Source organism: Triturus cristatus, chromosome 12, assembly GCF_964204655.1.
Source record: "Triturus cristatus chromosome 12, aTriCri1.1, whole genome shotgun sequence".
Lineage (NCBI taxonomy): Eukaryota > Metazoa > Chordata > Amphibia > Caudata > Salamandridae > Triturus > Triturus cristatus.
In genome coordinates, this window is record NC_140595.1 from 207,380,709 (window position 1) to 207,405,115 (window position 24,407).

Genomic DNA, 24,407 nt, shown 5'->3' on the forward strand with positions numbered 1-24,407 from the left:
AACCAAGGGCCAGGAATCCAAAAGGGGGCTCAGCTTCTTGGTACACAAAGGATTTTAGAACCAAGCGCATTCATTTAGCCTCGGCCATTAAATCCAAAGATAGCAGCTTCATTAGAGCCTCCAGAAGGAGTTATAAGATAGCCTGGCACCATGCAATTAAGGTGTGGGATGAATCTCATTGGCAGCAACTTAAGGTAACCTGTGCTGATAAAGATTTTAAAACATTCCGGTCTTTATTTATCTGAGGTGACGAAACCGGGGCCCAATACCTGCCCCCAATCATATCACAGCTCAAGCTTGGCACGGTCTCTTTAAAAAGCTCTACTCAGACGCTGTTGACCTGCCCCCCATGGAGGATGTCATTAACCCTGTCCAGTCCCTGTGTGACACTTTTTTCTCCCCGAATGAGATTGAGGGTTCTATTGGACAAATAGTACAGTCCAGAGCTCCAGGGCCAGATGGCATTCCCGGGGATCTCTATTTATCAGATACCTCTAACTGGGCTGGCTACATTTTACTTCTTTTAAATTCCATAGCCATGGTGCTCCAGTCCCAGGGACATGGAAGGCGGGGGGGGGGGGGGTCCCTATATATAAAAAAGAAGATAGAGGACATACCTGCAACTACAGGTCTATTAGCCTGACTGATGTGTTTCATAACATTTTTTTGAAGATCTCTTCTATCAAAGATCCAGACATGGGTGGACGAAAACGCCATTCTATCGCAATATTAAGCAGGTTTCAGGGAAAAGACAGGGACCGTCGACCAGGTATTCCGACTCCTGCTTCTTTACTTGAAGGTCCTAGTGATTGGCCAGGGCAGTCTATATGTAGCTTTTATTGATTTAAAGACTGCCTTCGACATAGTTCCCAGGCAGAAGCTATGGGATGTGCTTAAAGACATGGGAATTCCGCCACCAATTCTTAACCTGGTTGCCCGACTGCACAAAGACAATTTTGCTCTGATAAGATGGGGTACGCAGGGGCAACTCACAGAACGCATCCTGGTACGCAGGGGAGATCGCCAAGGCTGTGTCTTGGCGCCCGACGCTTTTACCTGTATAAGAATGGAGTGTTAAGTTTCTTATCACAAGAGCCCACTGATGCTCCATCTCTAGGTGGGGTAAGGGTAGCAACCCTCCTATTTGCAGGTGACACCTTGTTGGTGTGAAAAAAAACCTGCGGGGTTACAGTCACTACTAAATAGATTTAAACTCTTCTGAGATACTCGGGGCCTGGTAATAAACACCAAAAAACCAAATGTATGGCCTTTAATCCTCATAAGTCATACAAAGGCAAACCAACCTTAGGAGGGACTTCCCTGGAAAGAGTTAGCACTTTTGATTACTTAGGAGTCAGACTGGCAGAGAAAGTGACCTGAAAACACAACTTAACAAAGATGGTATTGAGCCACAAACGTGTCACAGGGGCACTAGGGAAAGAACTTCGTTCCTCTCACAGTAGAAATGTTGCTGCCGCTCTGCAGGTGTATGACCTAAAAGCTGTTAGCTCTGCCTTGTATGGGACAGAGCTGTGAGGCTTTGACAATACAACCGAGACATCTAGATCAGAGCAAAAAATTCCAAGGAATCTAGAGATGCTGCCTCAAAGTATCCCACTTTGCCCTCTAATGTTAGATATGGGACGACACCCTATTAGCGACATTGTTAAGCTCCGCTCTTTGTTCTGGGCCAGAATTCGGAGGACCCTGGAGCTACTGCCCTATGCTAAAGCCCTGACAGAGGTTATCTGTTTGGATACCTGCAATAACGTGGGGTGGATAAAAAAAACATAAGAAAGATTGTGTCCGATTAAGGTTTCGGGAAGCTTGGGAAAAATCTGATTCACCCCTGCTGCAAAAAAACACAGTAAGGCGCCTGACCAGGCGAAACTTACCACAGAATTCCTACTGCACAAACAGGTCAGATCCCTGGGACCTTACCTTGACCTAATCCAGGTACCGCAGGACAGGAAACTCTTCCTTCAGGTTTGGCACTCTCCCTGTGAATAAGGTATCTGCCAAGTGGCACACCAATGACCCTAGCCTAAGTAACTGCCCAGGATGCAAGGCACCTGTGGAGTCTGTAGCCCACGTGCGGTTCGCATGTCCAGATTATGCGCGCCCAAGATCAAAATGGATAAAACCCATCTGCCAGCAAATGGGCAGACGGAACTACCAGGATCAGTATCCCTAAATCTAATACTAGACATTTTTTTGTTTGTGTGGTTGTCAAGTTCCTTGGCCACATGTGGGGCACCAGGAGAAAGGCACTTGAGAAAGAGGTATAGAACTTAGTTGGTCGGCTTCTTGCACCTAATTGGCCCTGGGCACTAAGCACTTTTGCCCATGAAAACATGATTACCAGTAGAGGCGTTGCACTTTATTGCACATAGTAGACAAGCTGACCTAACACACTGGTTATAAATTCAGAGGTCCCATTGTATAAATATCCTGTAATGTAATCTCTGGATATTTTTTATTTTTTTTGCTCACACAAATTATGTACTTGTAAGGCATCTTAACTCCTGTAATACCCCAATCGTTTACCGTTTATTGTACAAATGCACTTCCAAGATTAAGTGTTTTTACTCCCATTAGGATTGGTGGATACTTTTACAGCATGCATGTCGGACTAAATTCTAAGCTCTAGTTGGTTTTAAAACTGGCATAGACTATCTCGTGTGGAAACAGGATGATGGACTGTGCTTTGAGAACCACTCAATTGTCTGCACGCTGTCAAGCCTTGTCCCTGCAGAAGGATGAACTTATGGTTTCATGGCATGTATCGTATGAACTGTTTATGTTTTCTAACTATATTATATGTCTGTTTTGTTTATTTGCTTTTATGACACGAGTTGTCGAAATAAAGCATGTATAGGTTTGGTAAAAATTAAGTACATTTGTGGAATTGTTCTCCTGAGAGCACAAGACTACTCCCAATAACCAAAGGATTAACCCATTACATGGGTTCCAGTCAGTGCTAGTTTGCAAACCTGGGACTTTCCAAGCTTTGGTAGGACGGGGATGTTCATTAGGGTATACTAACAGGTCTTTCCTGACACTGGCTGAATATAGAGAGTTGGAAGAGATGACCAACCTGGATGTCTTCTTATATTTTAGACTGGAACATATGCTGGAGTCTTGTTATGATGGTCACCAGAGTCCGCATCCTCTACGGCGTGGTCTTCTAAAATTCTTCAATGCCACACACCCCCAACCCGTGAAAAATAAATAAATAAATTGGGCCTCCCCTCAAAACATTTCATAATTATCTTATTAAACTGCTAATGTTTAAACATCCCTAAGCTTATTTAAACAGTGCAGTTTAGTTCTGTTAGCAATTTAAAATTGCAATCAAATAAATGAGAGCCAAACATACTATTCTTGTCAGGCAGGCTCTACTAACGTGTAAAAGTTCCCATAGTGCAATTATTAGAAATGGGGGTGGTGATTTGAAGAATATTTGGAGTCCCTTCCCTTTTGACACCTTTCACCCAGCCTGGATATAAATGACAAACGATGTTAGTGATGGCCCATTACAGAGCGACTTACTGCTGCCCATTTTTTTTTTCACTGAAAACAAAGCACTATTGTCAGCATAATGCTGCTTTTGGGCAGAGCCTGGCGCTTCCCTGGGATTACTAATGCCCCCCCTAGGGGGCCCAGCCCCCCAGTTTGAAGACCCATGCTCTATGGTGTCTCTGCCCCAACCAACTATCCTGTAGAACCCAAGATGAGCTATATATTCTATATATTTAGTTACCTACAACAGGGAAGTTAGTGGCTACTGCTGCCCGTACCACCTAGGGAAGGATCACACTATTTTGTTTATAGATGAGAAGAAATGATTTTATGGCATGACACGGAGGCCAACATTATGCAAATTCTCCTTTATTGCCACAGCTCAGCAGTAACAATGAAGAGAACATAGAACTTGTGAACATTCTGCAAAGAGCATATAGACCGTGAGCACACAGCCATCATCCTTCTTTGTTGCTGCTGCTCACAGAGATAAGTATCTCATTTTATTCGCTCTTACTTCCATAAGTATTTATTTACTATTAGCGCTATGTTTATTTGTTTGTGACATTCTTTGTACATGACTGGGTCCTATTGACCCTATCATGCCTTTCTTTTTATTCCTCTGAACCTCCATTATGGACCTTTTTTCTCGATCTTTCTACCTTTGTCAATATCGCTGTTTTAATACTGCTGTGGTGTAATTGTTATCATTTTAACAACGATTGTATGGTATTTTACCCTTTTCCCATGTTTTATCTTTTAACGCTTTCTCTCGCTTCCCCTTGCAAGTTTCAAACGACAACCCGAGCGCGACCCGCTGCCTAGCAACGCCTTGACCGGAGCGCGACCCGCTCCCTAGCAACGCCTTGACCGGAGCTTTCCCCCCGCGTATTCCCTACCTCATAGCGCGATCCCTGCCATGTCACACGAAGACCGCTCGGTCTTCCCTTCCCACTCCGGCTCTTGTATTGCCTTCCCATCTCGTTTTAATTCGCCATTAGCGCACTCCTCTCTGCCTCGCCGAAGGCAACGCGTGCACAATTAGTTTAGAGGAATGGACCTTTGGAACAACCACGCACTTAAAAAAACACGCGTGGTTGTCACGGTTACCTTACCAACATTAGTCAGTTGCTCCCTCGCATCTCATCGATAGAGTGCAACTGCCAAGACGCCTTTTTACATATCCTTAGATCGTCTATCTTTTAAACAAGAATTCTAAAGATGGATCCTTATACCTTTTTACACGTGTCTTACTCTGACAGATTAAAAAAAAAAAAAAAAAAAAAAAAAAAGGGGGGAAAGAGGAGAACTACGGTAGGAACTCTTATTTAACATTCTTCAAGCCCTTTCTACTACAATGTCTTCCTCTGACGCATCGCTGGAAACAAAACTTGACCTAATGGTTTCTAAGGCCATGGATAGGGCCATGGACTCATTCAGCGAAAGAATAAATAAAAAATTTAACGAGACAATTAATAAAAAATTTGATATTCTTACCCAAGGGTGGCCCTCCACTAGCGGGGCACATATCCTAAACCCCAAAGACGGGACAGAGAAGGTCCCAAAGAAAAGATCCGGAATACAACAATTAGACCCAAAATCAAAAAGAATAAAGGTCTCATTAAATACGGATCGATCTCGCTTACAAGGCGGAGACCAGAACGATGCCCAGGGCATCCCAGAAGGGCAAAAAACAGGCCTACAAACCCCTATCGATGTTGACAGCGACGATCAATACGAGGCGGAAATAGACCTCTCATGCTCCTCTTCCTTCGATTCGGACATCGAGGTCCAAGAAAAGAGTTCTAAGGTCAACACAGAAGAGGCAAACAAGGCCTCAGGCTCAAAAATGGGTATTACTGACCCCTTTGGAGAATTCATGTTCGACCCTTTACTAATTAAACATCCCCTATCTCCCGAATGGTTACCCTCACAGCACATGGCGGACTATATTAGCTTCTGGTTAAGAAGAGAAATCCCGAAGGAAGTGAGGTCAAGATTAAGATCGGAATGTCCTCGACCATCTCTCCCAGAAAAAAAAAAATCGCATTCACACCTGAACTCGATCCTAAAGTCGTCGCATTCATTGCTAAGAGCGCAAAAGACCCAAGAAAAGGCATAGATAAAAGCCTTAGATCATGCCAAGACCGCCTTCTGGACCTAGTTGGTCCCCTAACCAAGATCTTCGACATAGCGGAAAACGCATATGTTGGCGGCATCCCTGTTGACGCGAAGGAACTTCGCGAATGGGTTCAAAGATGCATCTGCCTTCTAGGCAATGCAAACACCGCCATTTCTATAGAAAGAAGAAAGGGTATACTTCTTAAAATTGACCCGAAACTCATTGAGCTGGCCAACCAAGAGGCAGGACCAAGCTTCCAAGGCCTCCTCTTTGGAGAGGACTTTATTCGTGATATGGCCAAGTACGTGGGAGCTTTTAGCTCAATCCAAAAATCCCAACGAGAAATTAAAAAAGTTTTCCAGGATAAAATTTTGGGCCGGGCCGGGAGAATGCGGGGTCTATTCCCCGGCCGTGGACAATCCATCTCAAGACCCTTTCAGGGACGAGGAAACAGGTTCCAGCAATCACATTTCTACGGAGGTCACTCCTTCTATCCTCAAAGACAACGCTTCAGAACAAGACCCTTTCGTGGTGAGAGGAGGAGCAGAGCCTTCTCAACAGGTAGGTCTATCGATAGACCCTTCAGATACCCCTGTAAAAGTGGGAGGGAGACTAGCCCTTTTCTCTGGCAACTGGACACTAATAACACAAGACCCCTGGGTCCTACAAACAGTTCAGGGCTACAAAATAGACTTTACAGACTTCCCCTTCCAAACGAAAATTCCTCACGAAATAACCCTCTCGGAGGACCAGAAAAAACTAGTGTCCCAAGAAGTCAAGGATCTTCTAAACAAAGGGGCTATAAGAGAGAGTTCAGAAATAGGTTTCATCAGCAATATCTTTCTGGTCGAAAAGAAAGACAAAACCCAGAGACCGTGATAAATTAAAAAAATTTAAACAGTTGGGTTACCTATCACCATTTCAAGATGGAGGGAATCCATCTTCTCAGAGATGTTTTGAGAAAAGGGGATTGACTAACACGTCTAGATTTAAAAGACGCCTACCTCACAATTCCGATTTGGCCACCTCACATGAAATTTCTCCAGTTCACCTGGGAGAAAAAGCTATGGGAATTCTCAAGTCTTCCTTTCGGCCTGTCATCAGCCCCTTGGTGCTTCACCAAGGTCTTACGTCCGGTTGTAGCCTGGCTAAGGGAAAGGGGAGTAAGACTGATGATCTACTTGGACGACATTCTTATTATGGCCCAGTCCAAGGCTCAAATCCATCAACATACAAACCTTACCATTCCCCTTATTGAACATCTAGGCTTCATTATAAACACCAAAAAATCATGTACTACTCCCCTACAAGAAACCCAATTTTTGGGATTCATGGTAAACACAATCTCGGGGGAATTAAAGTTACCAAGGGAAAAATTAAAAAAACTCAAAAAGGAACTCAGATCGATCCTTGCCCTGGAACTCTTCCCTTTGAGACTTCTAGCGAGAATTCTGGGTCTCCTCTCCTCGACCATTCAGGCTATATTTCCGGGTCCTCTCCATTACAGAGCCCTACAGAGACTGAAGGCGAAAGCCTTGAAGTCGAGTCTTTCCTACTCTCAGATCACTTACTTAGACGAAGAATCAAGGAAAGAGCTTATTTGGTGGTTGAGGAATGCAGAAGCGTGGAATGGCAAACCCATTTTCGGGGACATACCAGACCTGATTATAGAGTCGGATGCGAGTTTAGAGGGCTGGGGTGCAACTTGCGACAACCTTTCCACAGGGGGACGCTGGACTCTAGAGGAAAAGAAACTTCATATCAACTGCCTGGAACTTCTAGCCAGTTCCTTTGCGGTTTAGAGTTTGTCAAAAAATTCAGTAAAGTGTTCCATAATGCTCCGCATGGACAATGTCTCTGCGGTAAGATATGTCAACAAGATGGGGGGACCTCGTTCGAAAGGTCTGAGCGAAATAGCGAAGGTTTTCTGGGACTATTGTCTGGAAAAAGGTCTGTCGGTTATGGCAGAACACATCCCAGGCTTGAACAACCATGTAGCAGACTGGTTCTCGAGAAATTTCAGGGATCCGAGCAATTGGAAGTTGGACAGAAGGATTTTCCTTACCATCCAACAGCAATGGGGCCCCTTCCAAGTGGACCTCTTCGCAGACAGACTGAATACTCAGATGACGAAGTTTTTCAGCTAGAAGCCGGACCCTCTAGCATCGGGAGTGGATGCCTTCCTCCAGAACTGGCAGGGCTTAAAACCATATGCCTTCCCGCCCTTTGCAATGCTCCCACGCCTTCTCTCACATGCTCGCAGATATCTTCAGAGCATGGTAGTAATAACTCCCCTTTGGAGGTCGCAAGCATGGTTCCCGGTCATCCTGGAGATGGCCATAGACTTCCCAATCCTGATTCCGTCTTACAATCATCTCCTCCTAGGCCCACAGGGCGAGCTTCATCCTCTCCTAGAACAAGGAATCCTAGTCCTGACGGCATGGAAGATTTCAGGCGACAATGGGAAATCCCTGGCCTTTCGCTCAATGCTTTTAGACTCATATCTGAATCCTGGGCACCTGGAACAAGGAAAGCATATCGATTGGCATGGAACAAATGGGTTCGCTGGTGTCTTCAACGACATTTCGATCCCGTTTCAGCTGATCTAGTTCACGTTCTTAATTTCCTTTCGGAAAGATTTGCCTCCGGTCTTAGTTATAGAACCGTAAATGTTTATAGGTCAGCCATTGCGGCTGGCCACTCTCTAGTTGATGGTGTTTCTGTCGGACAATCTCTTTTGACTAAGAAGATTATGAGAAGTATGCGGGTTCTCAATCCCCCAACTCCAAAATACACAGCACTATGGGACGTGAGGATTATTTTACAGCTTATTTCCTCTTGGGGGGAGTAACTCCTCGCTTTCTCTCAAACTTATTTCCTACAAACTTACTGTCCTACTTTGTTTGGTCTCTTTTAGAAGAACATCCGATGTTAAAGCATTAGACATCTCCTGCAGATCTTATCAACCCGAGGGAGTTTGCTTCTATCTTAAAAAGAGGACCAAAACTATGTCTTCGTCCATTTTCTATCCTTTCTTTCCTGAGAATGATTGTCTATGTGTTGTTAAATGTCTTAAAGAATATGAAAAAAGAACTTTTGGTATAAGAGGTACTGACACACAACTTCTGATCTCCTATAGACTTCCTCATAAACCAGTTTCATCTCCTACCCTCGCAAGATGGGTGAAAGAGGTGATGCGTGAGTGTGGTGTTGATACTTCTATATTTGGCGCACATTCCCTTAGGGGGGCCTCTGCTTCCAAGGCCTTTATGCTTGGTGGTGGTTTACAAGATATCCTTAGAGCCGCTGACTGGTCGAATGAAAATATGTTTAAAAAATGCTATTTTAGACCTATCAATAATGTGATTGACAATGTGCTCAATTCACTTTGAACTTGCATAATGTTGGCCTCCGTGTCATGCCATAAAATTTAGATTTTTCACAGCCTGATGGGCAGAAAATCTGGATTTTATTAAAGACAGGGAGGCTAATATTATCCCTCCGCTATGTCTACCCTCCCTATGGAGACTTATGTTACTTTAATCTATTCACCTCTCTCTTTCAGAATAGAATCCTTTCGTTTTTGGATTATTGCAATGACTCCTTCATCGATATTTAGAAGATTGGAATTCACTGTTCTTATTCCTGGATTCGCAGCTTCGAACAAAGAAGGATGATGGCTGTGTGCTCACGGTCTATATGCTCTTTGCAGAATGTTCACAAGTTCTATGTTCTCTTCATTGTTACTGCTGAGCTGTGGCAATAAAGGAGAATTTGCATAATATTAGCCTCCGTGTCTTTAATAAAATCCAGATTTTCTGCCCATCAGGCTGTGAAAAATCTAAATTTTGCTGTGCCCCAAATAGGAAAGGTATCCTTGAACAGTCGCCATCAGTTGTTACATTTTAAATTCCTCAACCAGGTATATTAAACTTCGACACTTCTCCATAGATATGGGCAGGTTAATAACATAAGCTGAAGGCAATTAAGTTATTTGATTGCTGACTTTTTGCTTTTGGCTGGGGCCTGTCCAGAAGTTAGTGGCTACTGCTGCCCGTACCACCTAGGGAAGGATCACACTATTTTGTTTATAGATAAGAAATGATTTTGCTGTGCCCCAAATAGGAAAGGTATCCTTGAACAGTCGCCATCAGTTGTTACATTTTAAATTCCTCAACCAGGTATATTAAACTTCGACACTTCTCCATAGATATGGGCAGGTTAATAACATACGCTGAAGGCAATTAAGTCATTTGATTGCTGACTTTTTGCATTTGGCTGGGGCCTGTCCAGATATGTTTGTATATTGGTGGGGTGTATTTGAGATCCTATTCAAGATGATAGAAGAACAGATGATCTCTTCTCTCCGGATGACACTTCTTGGCTAGGTTCACTTTTTTCTTAACAGCACTAGCTCTTTTGCTGGAAAAAATAAAAAAGGAGGGTGGCACTGGGCAAAGGTCCTAAATGGAGGATGAAACAATGGCTGTCAGACGTGGCTTAATGCAATGACACACTAGACACATGTACATCACTCAGGCCACCCACTTCACGTCCTAGGGTTGTATGGAAGCCCTTGAGACTACATCTAACTGGAATATATTGATGAGAGGTCGGATATAGAGTAACGATTCATGCTTCTCATACGCAGCAGGCAATAAATCGGGCAGATGACACATAGGAGTGCATATATACCGTAAGGATTCATCAGATCTGGTGATGGTGGAGGCTGAAGTCCCTGAGGAGATAGAGTATAGAAACAGGGATGTATAAAATGTAGGGTAATGAATGTATGCTTGGTATCAGGGGTCATTAATACCAAATACAGATTGGAAATGAACTGTTGTAATTTCCTATTGAGAGTTATCCCTACTCGAAAACTGTAATGTCTTACTCTGTCTGCTTGAAACGGTGCAAATAAAATTGTACAGTCCGGATAATGTCAATGTAATTTTTCCAAAATATAAAGATTTATAAATAAAAATAAAAAATACAAATCTCCGTCAAGATAAGAGATCTATGGCGAGTCACTGGAAAAACAACTTGAAGTAGACATGAAATGATTCATTAGAGGCCGTTTTCTGCTTAATTGTAGATTTAGACATTTCAATAGAAACTGCCATCTTCTTTATCACCTGCAGATTTCTAGTTGAAAAAATCTATCTTGACTAAAGGCTCTTCTATGCAATTTAATATACTTCCTGATACTTGGCGAAAGAAAACTGGTCTCCTTTCACCTGTTGAATGCAGTACTCGTACACTAAAGATTAGAGGATTTTGCCCATATTTTTAAAAGGAGTAAAAACCGGGATTCATTTCTTCAACATGAAAACGGTTTGTTTCACCAATAACAATAAATCATTTTTCCATCATAGTTCTCGATGGAGCAGTAGTTACAAGGGGGAAATTCGAAATTTATAAGAGTTCCAATCATTCTGAATCTCTATTAAGGTCTGACGCATTTAATCAGAAAGTGTCTTTCAGTGAGTGAGAATGATTATTTAATATACAATGAATTTTTACATGAATAAATAACAATTATAGAGCTCTCGTACAGGCTGTCCGACAGGGCTCCATAAAGGCTATTCAACAGGGCTTCGTAGAGGCTGTCCAACAGGGCTTCCTCCGCCGGACCTCAGGAGGGCAGTTATAGTAGTCATCCATAAAGAGGGTAGGCCGCAGGAGAACTGTGCTTCTTATTGTCCGATATCGCTCCTTAACACAGAGGTTAAGATTCTATACTAGTGACTAGGCTCCTCAAAGTCATCACGCCCTGATACACAGAGATCAATCAGACTTCATGCCTGGCAGGTCAACACAATACAATCTTAGACGCACACACAATTGGCTAAATGAAATTAAAGACAGCCCAGATCCACAAGTCTTTCTTGCACTTGACGCGGAAAAAGATTTTGACTGGCCTTTCCTGAGAACACTCTGGTGAGGTTTGGATTTGGCCCCCAGTTTAGGAAATGGGTTTAGCTGTTATACCAGGCCCCAGTAGCGGTGGTACGGGTGAATGGAGTGACATCATTAGAGTTCACGATCGGTAAAGGTACTCGTCAAGGGTGCCCATTGTCGCCTCTCCTGTTTGCCCTCACTGTAGAGTCCCTAGCATGTGCGATCCGATAGCACCGTCGGATACATGTCACTCAATGTCTGTCAGCTCTTTACAGACAGACATTGAGTGACATTGATTGATGCGGATGAGCTCCGCTCTAAACAAGAGGCTGCTCAACCTAACCTCACTAAGAAAGTCGCTCGCCGCTTTATCACAGCGGCACTAAGGGATTCATTCCCTCACTGGAACGATTCAATTACGGCCAGTTTTCAAATTGTACATAGACATTTATGATCACGGCACAACACTGACGGATCACCTGTGGTGGTACACCGATTGCCCACCTATCTGCTGGGGGTTCTGCTTTTGGACTTAGGTCCCCTTATCCCTGCCCTGAGGAAGACACTTAGCTGAGGAGACTATCTACCCTTGAGCGCCTAGGTCGAAACGTCGACAACACCCCCCATTGGGCCTGTACTCTTTGTACCTCCTTCCTCCACCCCAGTCACAGATGAAGTTTCGCTGTGTTCGGATTCTGAAAAAAATACTATTAAGACTTTAATGATAATAGGGGCAAGCCTGTTGAACATAAGGATATGATCCTATACCTTGTTTAAATATCTTTTCAGTTCTTCTTGATTCTCTTCCCTGACATGAGCATCAATCTTTTCATTTTCTGCTTCACCCCTTGGTAGTAACCCCCGCCCCCTCCTTTTTGAAGATTTGTACATTTCTAATTGAATTACCGATGATTGACTACTAATAAATCAATGCATTGTTTGGCATAATGGCAACATTGGTACTGTTTCATCAATATGGAATGTATTTTGGATATGTTCTCTTCTCTCTTTTCTTAATTGTATGATTCAAACATTTATTGAAGGAAAAATGTATCAAAATTGTTTAAAAAATGTAATAACATAGTCTAGGACCCATTGTTTTCTGTAACAAGTTCTGTGCGCAGCAGCTTTTTTTTGCGCTCGTAATGCAATGTTCCACATTTATTCTCCCTGCTAGGAGGGCTCAGCTCCTGATCCGCCTCACAAACTGGTGCTATTTTTCGCCCTGCCACATCTTTGATATGGGTCACAGTCTGCGTTTCTTTTGGCTCACGCCAGTTCCACTTTTGGGTGCCACAAGACGAACAAAACACCTGAATCTGGAATAGCTCCAATGTTGTTTAACAGGCGCATTGACAAGTGCTTCAACAAAAAAGTACTGGCACACTGTAGCAAAAAACTTCCTTGTTACTCTGGACTGGGTAGGAGGAAGTGTACGTTATCACAGACCTCCAATACTCATTTATAATGTCTGGAGACAGCCCATCCAGAATGCTACAAGTTTAACAATTAAAATAGATAGAAAAGTGAGAAAAGGGAGAAAAGGAGAATGTGCAGTCAGTCCACAAACAAATACACTCTACAAAGACCCTCAATAATGACGAGGTGAAAAAATATGTAGAGAGAGAGAGAGTACCTCACGTGCGCACCACCAGAGGAGCTACTCATTCACAAAAGGAGCTAAAGAGGGAAAACGTGCCAGAACGCCCTCCAATCAACAATAGTTTCAGCATTGACAAGTGCACCTACTGCCGATAGTCTAGCACCGCAAGCGTCCAGATCAGCTGCGCACGTGGCTCACCTTCCAGGCACCCAGCAGGCACTAAAATGCAGCCAACCACCACTTTGCAAGTGCGCCCGATTCAGGTGACACCAACACTGCCAGCAACATGCGGCTTGCACTCTCGCGGCTGTGTAACTCACCACGCTAGAGGCACCGCGTTACCTGCATTAAACGGAGGACAGAGGCACCCGCACTCGTCACTCCACCCCTAGTGAGTACGTGCTGTCCAGGCACTTCACCTCCCTATGCGCGGTTTCAGGGCATGAGCAGCCTCAAAGCAGTGGCGCTTGCAGTTGGAACATGTTGATGAGGCTCCCAGGCGTAGGCTGATTCTGGTACGCCACCACAACCCTCTGCGGCTGCACCCCACGTTATCTTCGGCAGCGGCGCTTCTCTGCACCATCGCTGTACAATTATGTTTAGCAATCGATTGCTCACTTGCCTGTCAGCTCTGAAGGTCCGTTACTGTGGTAGCGTCTCCGGGGCGGTCCAGCGCGGTCCGTCCCACTCCTCGCAGAGTTGTAGTTCAGCTCGGCCGCGCCATCTTGTGCGTCGGCGAGGTTACAAATAAAACTTCAAAGCCACGACTCTGGCACAGCAAAGTCACAGCACGGCACTACCGCACACTGGATGATTCCTTTTCAGTTCCACTACTGAATGCGGTTGTTGTTAGGGTCCGATGGACGACGGGTCCGCAGATTATTAAAGGATTGTTAGCCCAGCCGGCAGAGCCTCACTACAGTGCGTCCATCTTGCTTCGGGCTTGCTTGCGCCCCCCATCACGGAGCCATCCTTGACCCTACCCGTGACCTTCCTGTTTGAGAAAAATTAAAATCACTCTGGTTACCGTATCAACTGGGACAAATCAGTATTTTACCTAGCTCGGGAGGGGGTGGAGGTGTCTTCCCTCCCCTGTCGCCTGACACTAGTCAACAAGGGTCATATTCAAATACTTCGGTATATTTATGGCAATAGGCAGGTTGCTCTGTTTTGACTGAAACCTTGGGTGGGTGATTGGGTCTGGCTTTGAGGAAATGGAGATGGGGGTGTAAACTGCTCCTCACGATAATGGGGAGGGAAGCTATGTTTAAAATGATTTCCCTACCAAAATGACTATATGGATTGCAGAACACATACTACCGGATCCCCCCAGGAATACTTGCTAGAATCGAAGGAGAGATAAGGTTCCTGCAATGGGATGGACAACACCCTAGGATAGCCCTAAAAACCCTGCAACGCAAACAATACAACGGTGGCCTTGCTCTGCCTGACCTGGAGGCATACTATTGGGCAGCTCAACTTATTAATGTCAATGACTGGACCTTCTCGCCAGGGGACCAGGCCATCTTTCAACTTGAGCGGGCGCAAAGGGGGGGGATCATGTTATTGTTTACATTGGAGGTGTAGGGTCACAAACTTCTCCCAGCCACCCATGTTGCGCCTGCTGCTTGGATTAAGGCCATGACAACCATAGATCGGCACCGCAGGCCCACACAGGAAACCCCCTGTGAGAAGGGTAGTAGCTCCCAGAAATGCAGAAGTTGAAGGGATTTGAGACCTGGGATATCTAAAGTGGGAGACCTAATGGAAGGGGGTGACATTATGCCGTTCTCCTCGCTCCAACGCAACTACAGGCTGAATACTAACCAATCTCTAAAATATGCACAAGTGAAACATGCATGGAGAGCGGAGCGACTCCCTGGTGACAACCTCCCAGAATTTAATGGGGAAACTATCAATAACAGTATGCCGCACACTCCGTTCAAACATCAGGGGAAATGGTGTGAAGATGTAGGAGATATGGAGGACATAGACTGGGAAGCAGCTTTGATGCACCTGCGGGAGGTGGCAATCAAGGCAAGACTCCGCTTAGTACAATTCAAAATACTCCACAGAGTGTATTCAACAGGAAAAGGTTACATACCATGGGAAGAGCACAAGCTACAAATTGTTCGAAATATCATAAGGTTGGTGGGTCCTTCGATCATACACTCTGGGATTGCCCCATGAGACAGGGCTATTGGATGGAAATAGCTGAAGAGCTCAAAGCGATACTTTCAATACCGATTCCGCTTGATCCTAAATTCATCCTTTTGGGGATTCCCAATGACACTGACTTACAGCGACCCAGCCCTTTTTCTGCAGCCTTGGCCTCGTAGTGGCCAAAAGGGACGTTGCTAAACATTGGGTAGCACAAGATTGCCCAACTATGCTGGAGTGGAAATGGGGCATGGATATGTATTTGGTGGCCGGAAAAAAACACCTCTATTGGCAGGGGATGCCCACGAAAGTTTTGAAAAGTATGGAGCAAACGGTTGCAAAACTACTCTTCGGACGCGCTGGAGGAAAATGGGGGATAAAACCTGGGATTGTTTTAATAAGCATATGAGTTGTACAGTAAATGTTACTATGCTGGGAACGATCTTCAGCCTACTTTTGAAAATGAGAATGTATGGGCCACCGAGCGTCGGGGGGGGGGGTGGGGGGGTGGGGGGGGGGGTTAGGGAGTGGAGGGGAGGTTTCATGTTTCAGATTGTTGGTCTTGTTTTAATTGATCTTTTGATATCCTGTATGGCACGGCGATATGTCATTCTCATAAACGAAATAAAAATATATTTTAAAAAAAAATCTGAGCTCAAACTACTACCCCAACAAAGGGCATTCTGGTGCTGAAAGAAAATAGTGAGCAAGGAATGAATTAATTATGTTTAAATAGCCAGGTTTTCGGGGTTTTCCTGAAATACAGGTATGCAGAATTACGACTAAAAAACAACGAGTGTAAATTCAACATATTTGCAATAACATAAGAAAAGAACTGCCCACCAGTATACAGCCATTTCGGACCGTAGGGACCTACAAGAATCTATCGCAAGAAGAGCGCAGGGCACATTCAGGTTTGTACAAACAAACCTTCTTTCTGAGGTAAACAGGGCCTTCATTTTGACTAGCTCTGCAAGCCAAACAGAGATCCGTAACAGTGCATATATGCTGGACCGGAAGCCAATTGGCTAGGAATGAGATACCCGACTGACATCGGAGTTTCCTGGCAGAAATAGGTGATTCGTTAAGAAGTGTCCTAACGTGAAAAGAAAAACCAACACTGAGGACCAAGAGACAGTTACTGAAAAATATATAACACGAACAGACTTTAAAAGCACACATATTTCAAGAACTGTGTAGATGTAGGCTTGTGTTCTGGAGAGTTAAATATTGAACATGTTTTACACAAACCATTCTACTTATTGACATAAATAGAAAGGTACTGATAAAATGGTGTTCTAATGCTTCTATGCACGAACAATCAATTGGAAACACTTTCAATAGCATCTGCTGCACATATACAGTTTTCTTTCAGAAGGAAATGCTACATTTTCAAAATCATTTACATAAATGTTTATCAGGAACTATGTATTCCAAAATTCCATCATGGCCATATAATAATGGCACAGATGATTCCACGTAATGTGTTGGTTCTAATCACATAATTTAAACAACCACACTACGTACTTTAGTCCTACAGCAGTGGCGTAGCAAGGTCAGGTGGTACCCGGTGCGAAAAATTTCTTGTCACCCCTGGCTTGGCAAAAATATGTGTTTAAAAATACATTTTTGCCATTTTGTCACCCCCCTCAGTGATGACACCCGGGGCGGCGCACACCTATCGCACCCCCCTTCCTACGCCACAGTCCTACATGATGCATTTAAAGCATGTGATCACAACTATGACAAAGAATTTGAAACCTTCTTGGGGTTTTATCTTGTTTTGATCCTTTTGCACCTCTTCTAGTCATGTACATCTACTACTACCATGAGAACGTCTCAGGCAAGAGACCAGTAGGCAAGTTTCATTCTTGATTAATATATATGCAATACAGTATAAAACAAAGATTAATGTGTAAAAGAGACTCATCTACACCCCACCAAGAAAGATGGGGCAACCCTATCACCAAGAGACAGCCCATTTGCTTTGTCCCACAGGAAGGGGGATTGGGATTTGGCACACCTAGATTTAAAAAATATTTCATACAAAAGACCTTAAAAAAGCAGGGTGAGTTCTGTACACATCACAAGAAAGGGGATGGTTCAGTTCCACACCAAGAGGGAATATGTGGACCATTCCTCACATCAACAACGTTGTGTTTGAGGTGAAATCATTAAACACATCACTAAAAGAGGTAGGTGAACCCTTCCGCACACCACAAAGAAAGGCAATGGGTACAACCATTTTCCACATCCACACCACAAAGAGGTGTTTATGTGCTATTACGGAAAGAAACACCAAACACAGGCAGAAAAAATGTCAGCCAAAAATCAAAACCACAGGCAACTAGGTGACACTACCGATGGACTACTGACAGCAGGCTGGGTGGGGCAATACTCCCCATCCACAGCAGTAGATAGGGTCAGGAAGTCGCACCATAGTCCGAAGTTTAAGCCAATACACATGGCGCAGTGGCAGCAGAGAGCGACCATGGCCGCTTAAGCACAGACAGCAGCCTTAGGCCTGGAGGCCCATCACCTAAAAAAAAAAACCTTATGAATGTGGCAAATATCCAGAAAGCAGGGAAAGGAGGAGAATGCCTACATAACAGAGAAGGCAACTACCCAGACGACTATAAAGGAGAGGCAGTGAACCAGGTAAAAGACGCGAAAAAGAAGCCTTTGATCCAGGCAACAAAAGAAACAAGCATTTGCAATGCTATAGGTCTCGCAAAAGTTAGAGCTGTTGGCATTGAAAATAATGTGTTTTACTTTTGTTTTTAGGCTGAACCTAGAGAGACTTGCTGTATTGGAGTATGGAATAGAAGCCCTGCCCACTCTCCACCCATATTTGTTATTGGTTTGTGTCATTGTCCTTCGTAAATGCTGGCTTCTGATTAGTAAATAGGCTTGTTAGACCCTCTTTAGTACCGCCTTGTCTTCATTTGAAACCTCCCATGGCGACTGGCACTTTAACTTGGCTTGTTACACGGTGTGCGTTATAAGTAGGTGAGCACTATTTAGTTTATTTCTAACTAATAGGAATAATGGCGGCTGCTTTTTGTTGTATTTGCAGCACGACTACACTAACTTTAAAAGTGGCTTCCCCCTAATTCCACAGTAAAATGGCGACACTTTTTGTTTCTTTAAATCACTTTTATTAAGAACACGGCGTTCCCTTCACTTCGCATGCTGAGCGCAGTGCCGGCTTTAGGGACCCTGCGCTCATTTTCATTTTTTTTTTTAACTTTACTGGTGAGTGCGGCGCCTGCTTCAGGGACACCGCACTGTTAAATTATTTTTTTTCTTTACTGTTGTGCATGGCGCCTGTTTCAGTGACACCGCGCACCGCAATACAATAGGTCTTGCTTTTGAATAAGTTTGACCTATTGGTGTTGTAAATGACAATGCCTTTTAAGATTATAAAAGGCATTGCCATTTACAATGCCAATAGCTCAAAATCTTGCTCTCGCGACACCTATTGCATTGTAAATGCTTGTTTTATTTGCAGTGCAGTTATATTTGCAGAACACTATTGCCACTGGAATAAAAAAGCAAAAGTAAAAACTGTAATTTTCAAAGCCAACAGCTTCTACTTGAACAAATGCGAGACCTATTGCATTGGAAATGCAATCGGTCGTGCATTTGTTGGAGTTGGTGTTATTGGCATTATAAATGCCAATTTTGTTTTCCTATCCATGTTGCAGGGTGCAGTACCATATGTGGCCAAAAGAGGACCCTACCCATAATGCATTGCATGCAAGACAGTACCACAAGTGCATTCAAATAGCTATGTCCATATATACAATTAGTAGCTTTGAAATGTGACAAAATAATGATATTAATTACGGATTAGGTTGTACTCTGTGTGGAGCTAATGAAGTGACAGTTATAGAAGGTCTCATATAAATGTGAGATGTACTAGAAAGTAAAGTACCACTGCCAGCCTTGCTTAGGACCAGGTGTGTGTCCTGCCTGAAGCTCTTTAAGAAACTAGTGCTCAGAGGCTGTAATTAAAACCTAGGGTGTAACAACACATGTATCAGGGGGTGTTCTCATGGAAGGTTACAAGAAGAGATAAGGTGGTACAAAGGAGGGACTACTAAGCTTATTGAACAATGAAAAGCCACCATTTACAAAAGACAGGGACAGGAGCCAATTGAAAAGATGGGCGGAGGTTTATGCCCATATCCTGAATACAGCATGTCTCGAAGAGACAGCGCAAGCGCTGCCTTGGCAAGACCTAAAAAGGGGAGCCAGTAACCCAGTCGAGACAAGAAACGGGAGCCACTGAAAAAGTCAAGAGATGGGAAGAAGAACCAGAGGCTTGTTCCCTAGTCAACAGATTTGATTGGGTCGCTGGCTCACCCTTCCAAAGGTGGAAAAAGGAGTCAGTGGCCCACTTAAACACAGTAAGGTAAGCCAATACTTCGTCTGTCTTCATGTTTTTTTTAATAAACCCTGCTCCATTCCTTGTCTCAAAATTTCCCTCAACTCATTTAAAATCCTAAGGTTTACATAATTAAAGTTTTTGTACAAAGTAGTCTTTAACCATAAACAAATCATGACTGCAGTCCTAATCCCTAGCTCTCCCTGTGACCCCTCTTTCTCGCACCTTTACACCTCACTCACTATTCTCTTGGTAACGCAGTAGTGCTTAAGCATGATACCCTGGTGTACACCCTGCTTCAGCTGTGCTTTCAACCAATGCCCACATTCATAGTTCAATTAATGACGTACCTGTACATCGCAGGCAGCCATAAACCTCTTCTAAGCCACTCTCTCATTACTTCCTTCATCTGTTTGTCACCATTTCCACGTAGGCCCTTTTTTAACTACTTCCCACCTCTCTTTACCTTTGATTCCCCCTAGCTCACTCTCAACTGTCTGGATGTACCTTTTCTAAATGCAGACTACTCTACGTCCCAAGGGCTACCTCCACTCCTCTTTTTTGTCACGTTTCACCCATTCTTCCGCTACCCCTTTCATTTCCTCCCTCTCCCTGCTCTATAGTACGTTTTTTTAATAGTGCTTTAGTCCACGCAAAGGCTGCAGCCCTTAAAAATATGTCCATGCTCTCTCTCCGAATCAGGGAAAGGATATAAGATGTGGACATTTTGAGCTCTTTACTTGAACCAACCAGTAATCAAAATAATTGGCGAAGTCTCAATATGTAGTAATTATTCTGGCGGGGAACCTTTGAGAGTGTATGGTCAGTGGCTGGATTCTGACATCTGCAGTGTGCATTTGTTTTTGATGTAATGAAAATGAATCAAATCACATTATGCATGTAATCAAGGAAATGCAATTCTCAAACGTGGTATTTGTGTATAATTTTAGTAAACCGTGCCTGCACTTAGGCAGTAATGGTGGTAGCGTCAGGGAGCAGTTAGTCATGTATCGTCTGGGTGTCCCCATGTCAAGGGTTGAGCAGGCAGTTTGGCCTTATTAGCAAACATAACTTAACATGCAATGAAGTAAAACCCCAGACATATGCAAACAAGCACTGGCAAAAGCCACACGGTCTAACATCAATTGCCTGCCTTTTGGTTTTGTTAATGCTTATTTTGTTTGCCATGGTTTTAATAAGATAATGTTGTGGGAGCTGTGAGGCCCTAACAAATATAAAGAAAACAAAGTTCAAAAATTACATAAATTCATTTAGGTCTCAAAAAGCACATATTGCCCAAGTAGTCCCCCTGAAACTGAAGGGAACTACTTGGTGTGCAGATGCTCCCCTTGTGAAAGGAAAGAATCATTCACTCATAGTGAAGTTAACCAATGACTGGAGTAAGCAGATCCACTGCCCCATGCTGTGGTGGGAGAATTACAAATGTGAATGAGCCAACAACAGACCAATGGATGAAGAGGGCTGGCTGCAGGCCGCTATATGAATATATGTACTATATCAAATGTTTCTAAATTCAAAAGATACTGGCTAACAAACTAGACCTAAAAAGGCGAACCTACAAGTATCACCAAGAAGTGTACTGATGGCTTAGAAGCATAAAATGGCAGAAGCTTTCACACAGGACATGAGGCAACTTGGCAACATCGCATTCACGATTAGCTCGGACACTGGCTAGACACATGGCCAATCAGTAATATATCAGTCCTGCACTGGAAAGAACATCAGAGTTGGGGAACAGTCAGTTGCACTTGTTGCACCCTCATATATCTGAAAGATTACAGCCCAGCACAGCTGCATCACATTTTGATGATTAAGTAAACAAATAACAGGTGTATTTGTACAGTGGATTCACCCTGGGGGATTCCTTAGTGCTACGGACATGTTTTTATCATTGGCCCCCTTGCTGCCTCTCCTCCAAGGTAATAGATCATTTCTTATGCATGTTCTTATCAGAACATGAGGGTTCAAGGATCTGCCCAGGATCATCTGGCCACCGGCTGGGTGACCTAAAAGGAGAAATTATGTTTTTTTCCCTCTGTTCAGTTTGGGGCAGTTATTGAACATTCAAGATGCAATAACTTTCATATATTCAAAGAAAATAATCTGCATGTTAGAATCATTATTGAAGAATGATACAATAAGCTGAACATTGTCTGTACATGAAAAGATTTCCAGGCCTTAAGGATGAATAAGATCAGTCACATGGAGAAATATGTATAGTAAAGAGTGATTAGCCCTGTCGAACACCTTGTGGTAGAGAAACTGGTTCAGAGCAAAAAAGGGTGAGAAAGACTAGCATCTTATACACACATAAAAAATGTGAACCTTCTAGGGGCTGACTGGCAGATGCCAAGGTCCAACATGTGTTTGAGAAGTATGGAGTGGGAGACAGTATTGAATGCCGCCTACAGATCGGGTTGCAGCCCTTACATAGACAAATTAAGCCATAGGGACAGTGTAGGTGCTACATAGCGGGCGAAACCCCAATTGGAATGGATCAAGTAGTGCAGTCGCTTCCAGGTAGAGCTGGGAGATAACACATTTTTTCAAAATATTGGCAGGAAGGTTCGGGGTCAAAGGGTGGCTTTTAAGATCAGCTGTTCAAAATATACTGGGGCAAAGGTAGGAAATGCAGTGTAGTGGCTACATTGCAGAACATGAAACCTGGCATACCTGGTGCATATTCTGACTTTGATACTTCACCAAACACTATTTGGTTGTGGGCAAATCATACCAAATACCAGTGCATGGAATGGAATTGTATGGAATACATGTGTAGAATATATTTAGAGTAAATTGTATGATACATGCTATAATTGCATTATTCCACTGACCAACAATCACCTCCTCCACCGACATTGTTAATTAACACCTGTGAGGTAATATATTCTATTATTAATATGTAGTGTGTTTGTTTCCAAATGGACAGAATTTAAAATATGTGCGCAATAGGACTCTGCCGTGTCCTTAAGGGTTTGCGGGCAACCAATTCATGCTGTACCTCAAAATGCATTTGGTTGCCTTCCCCACAGCTGAAGACTGAGTCAGAGAGGGAGGGAGGGTACAAGAGGGTAAATAAACTCTCCCTGTCTTTTGTGGTAGCACCAAGGTTCTTCAAGGAGTACCCAATCTGATCTGTGCTTATTTCTACTACCAACCCTATCTTCCCCTTTGGCCCTCCTAATTGCCCCTTTCCCTTCTCCCCCTCCTTCTCCACTACCTCCTCCCTTTTCTCCCACAGCCCATTACCTTTGTAGTGTACTCGTAAGTTGCCCTGTGACAGCCCTATGTAGCTGTATTTGTCCTTGGGACTCCAGGCCCGGGGAAGAGGATTCTCCTGCTGATTGACAGCTGGATACAGACGCTGGAGTCGGTCTCCCACTTCACCCCCAGTCCCGTTGCTTACGACCTGCGGCTCCGCCATCTTGGATTTGCTATTGTGTCACCGAGCGCAGGCAGTCTGCCATATCCAACACCGGCCGGAGGGGCCGCCGCCGAGGCCGTCGGGACAGTGAGTACGAAGGAGTCGAACCTCCGCAAAATGCAGCAAAAACTGGGCACAAACAAACCACAACTCCCAGAAGGGATGGCGTTCACAGAGTATTCGCAAGCTGCCATGTGCAAGTCATGCCGGGAGATGTAGTTAACTGAAGTCTGTTCAGTTCAACGTGAGACTAAGCAGCGAGAGGCTGTAAGGACTACAAAGGAGAGAAATGCAACGCGCATTGCTGACCGTCATAATAAACGCAGACTGGAGGCTGCACTGTGAAGTGACCAGGACTGACGTACTCTCCTGTGCCCTCAAAGAAGCTGGCAAGTGCCGCTAGTGTACGAGAATCATCCCTGAACAAGGCTGATCCTCATTAGCCTTTATTTTTGCCAGCTAGAGTTGTGAATGTTGAGATCCACGCAGGCAGCAACTAAGGCGCCATGTAAGCATGGATCATCTTCCATGGGACCTTAGTTGCCATAGTAACCAGTGTACACAAATATACCCGGAAACAAGAACACAACATTCTCTACCATGGCACTTCCACCACTAAGCCAACCCAGGTGAGGAGAGGGCGCAGTCTGTTGTTCCACACGGTATCTTGTCAGAAAAAAAACTCGATACAGGTTGACACTTCGTAATACAGTTTTATAGAATGGGATTTACATATTGTAATTTTACTCCCATCAGGAGGTTTTTCGTTGGCTTGAAGATGTTGGCCTCTTAAATAAACCAATTAAAACATGTTGAACTATGGCTCGGTTCCAGCTTCTCAGATACATCAAGACAGGCGTTGATAGTAATTCATACTTTAAAGTCGAGGACACTGCCACATCCGTTTGAGGTGGAGGATTTAAACGTGGAAGCTTAATCGATGAAGAGATAACAATTTAGAAGTAGACCCCTAGACCTTGGTATCGGAACCGCTCCTACCCCTTTCGTGGTCTAGCGAGCAAGCTTGAAAATGTAGAACCAGAGGGCATAGTTTTCAGTTCGATTTAAAGTCGAGGACACTGCCACATCCGTTTGAGGTGGAGGATTTAAACGTGGAAGCTTAACTGATTAAGAGATAACAATTTAGAAGTAGCCCCCTAGACCTTGGTATCAGAACCGCTCGTACCCCTTTCGTGGTCTAGTGAGCAAGCTTGAAAATGTAAAACCATTGGGCATAGTTTTCAGTTCGACCCTCCCGTGTGAC

At 43.9% G+C, this 24,407-nt stretch overlaps 2 protein-coding genes across 2 annotated transcripts in view; one reads left to right on the forward strand and one right to left on the reverse strand.

Annotated features, from left to right (window-relative positions):
• The window catches only part of RANBP10 (RAN binding protein 10), a 413,778-nt gene extending 390,567 nt beyond the window's left edge, over positions 1-23,211 (reverse strand). Inside the window, exon 1 of the mRNA XM_085639148.1 lies at positions 22,969-23,211. Within this exon, the coding sequence (XP_085495274.1) occupies positions 22,969-23,143 (175 nt within the window). The 5' untranslated portion in view covers positions 23,144-23,211. The remainder of the gene's footprint in view (positions 1-22,968) is intronic.
• Positions 23,212-23,706: 495 nt separating this feature from the next.
• TSNAXIP1 (translin associated factor X interacting protein 1) overlaps positions 23,707-24,407 on the forward strand; it is a 362,126-nt gene continuing 361,425 nt past the window's right edge. The window contains exon 1 of the mRNA XM_085637810.1: positions 23,707-23,772. Coding sequence (XP_085493936.1) covers positions 23,744-23,772 — 29 coding nt within the window. The 5' untranslated portion in view covers positions 23,707-23,743. The remainder of the gene's footprint in view (positions 23,773-24,407) is intronic.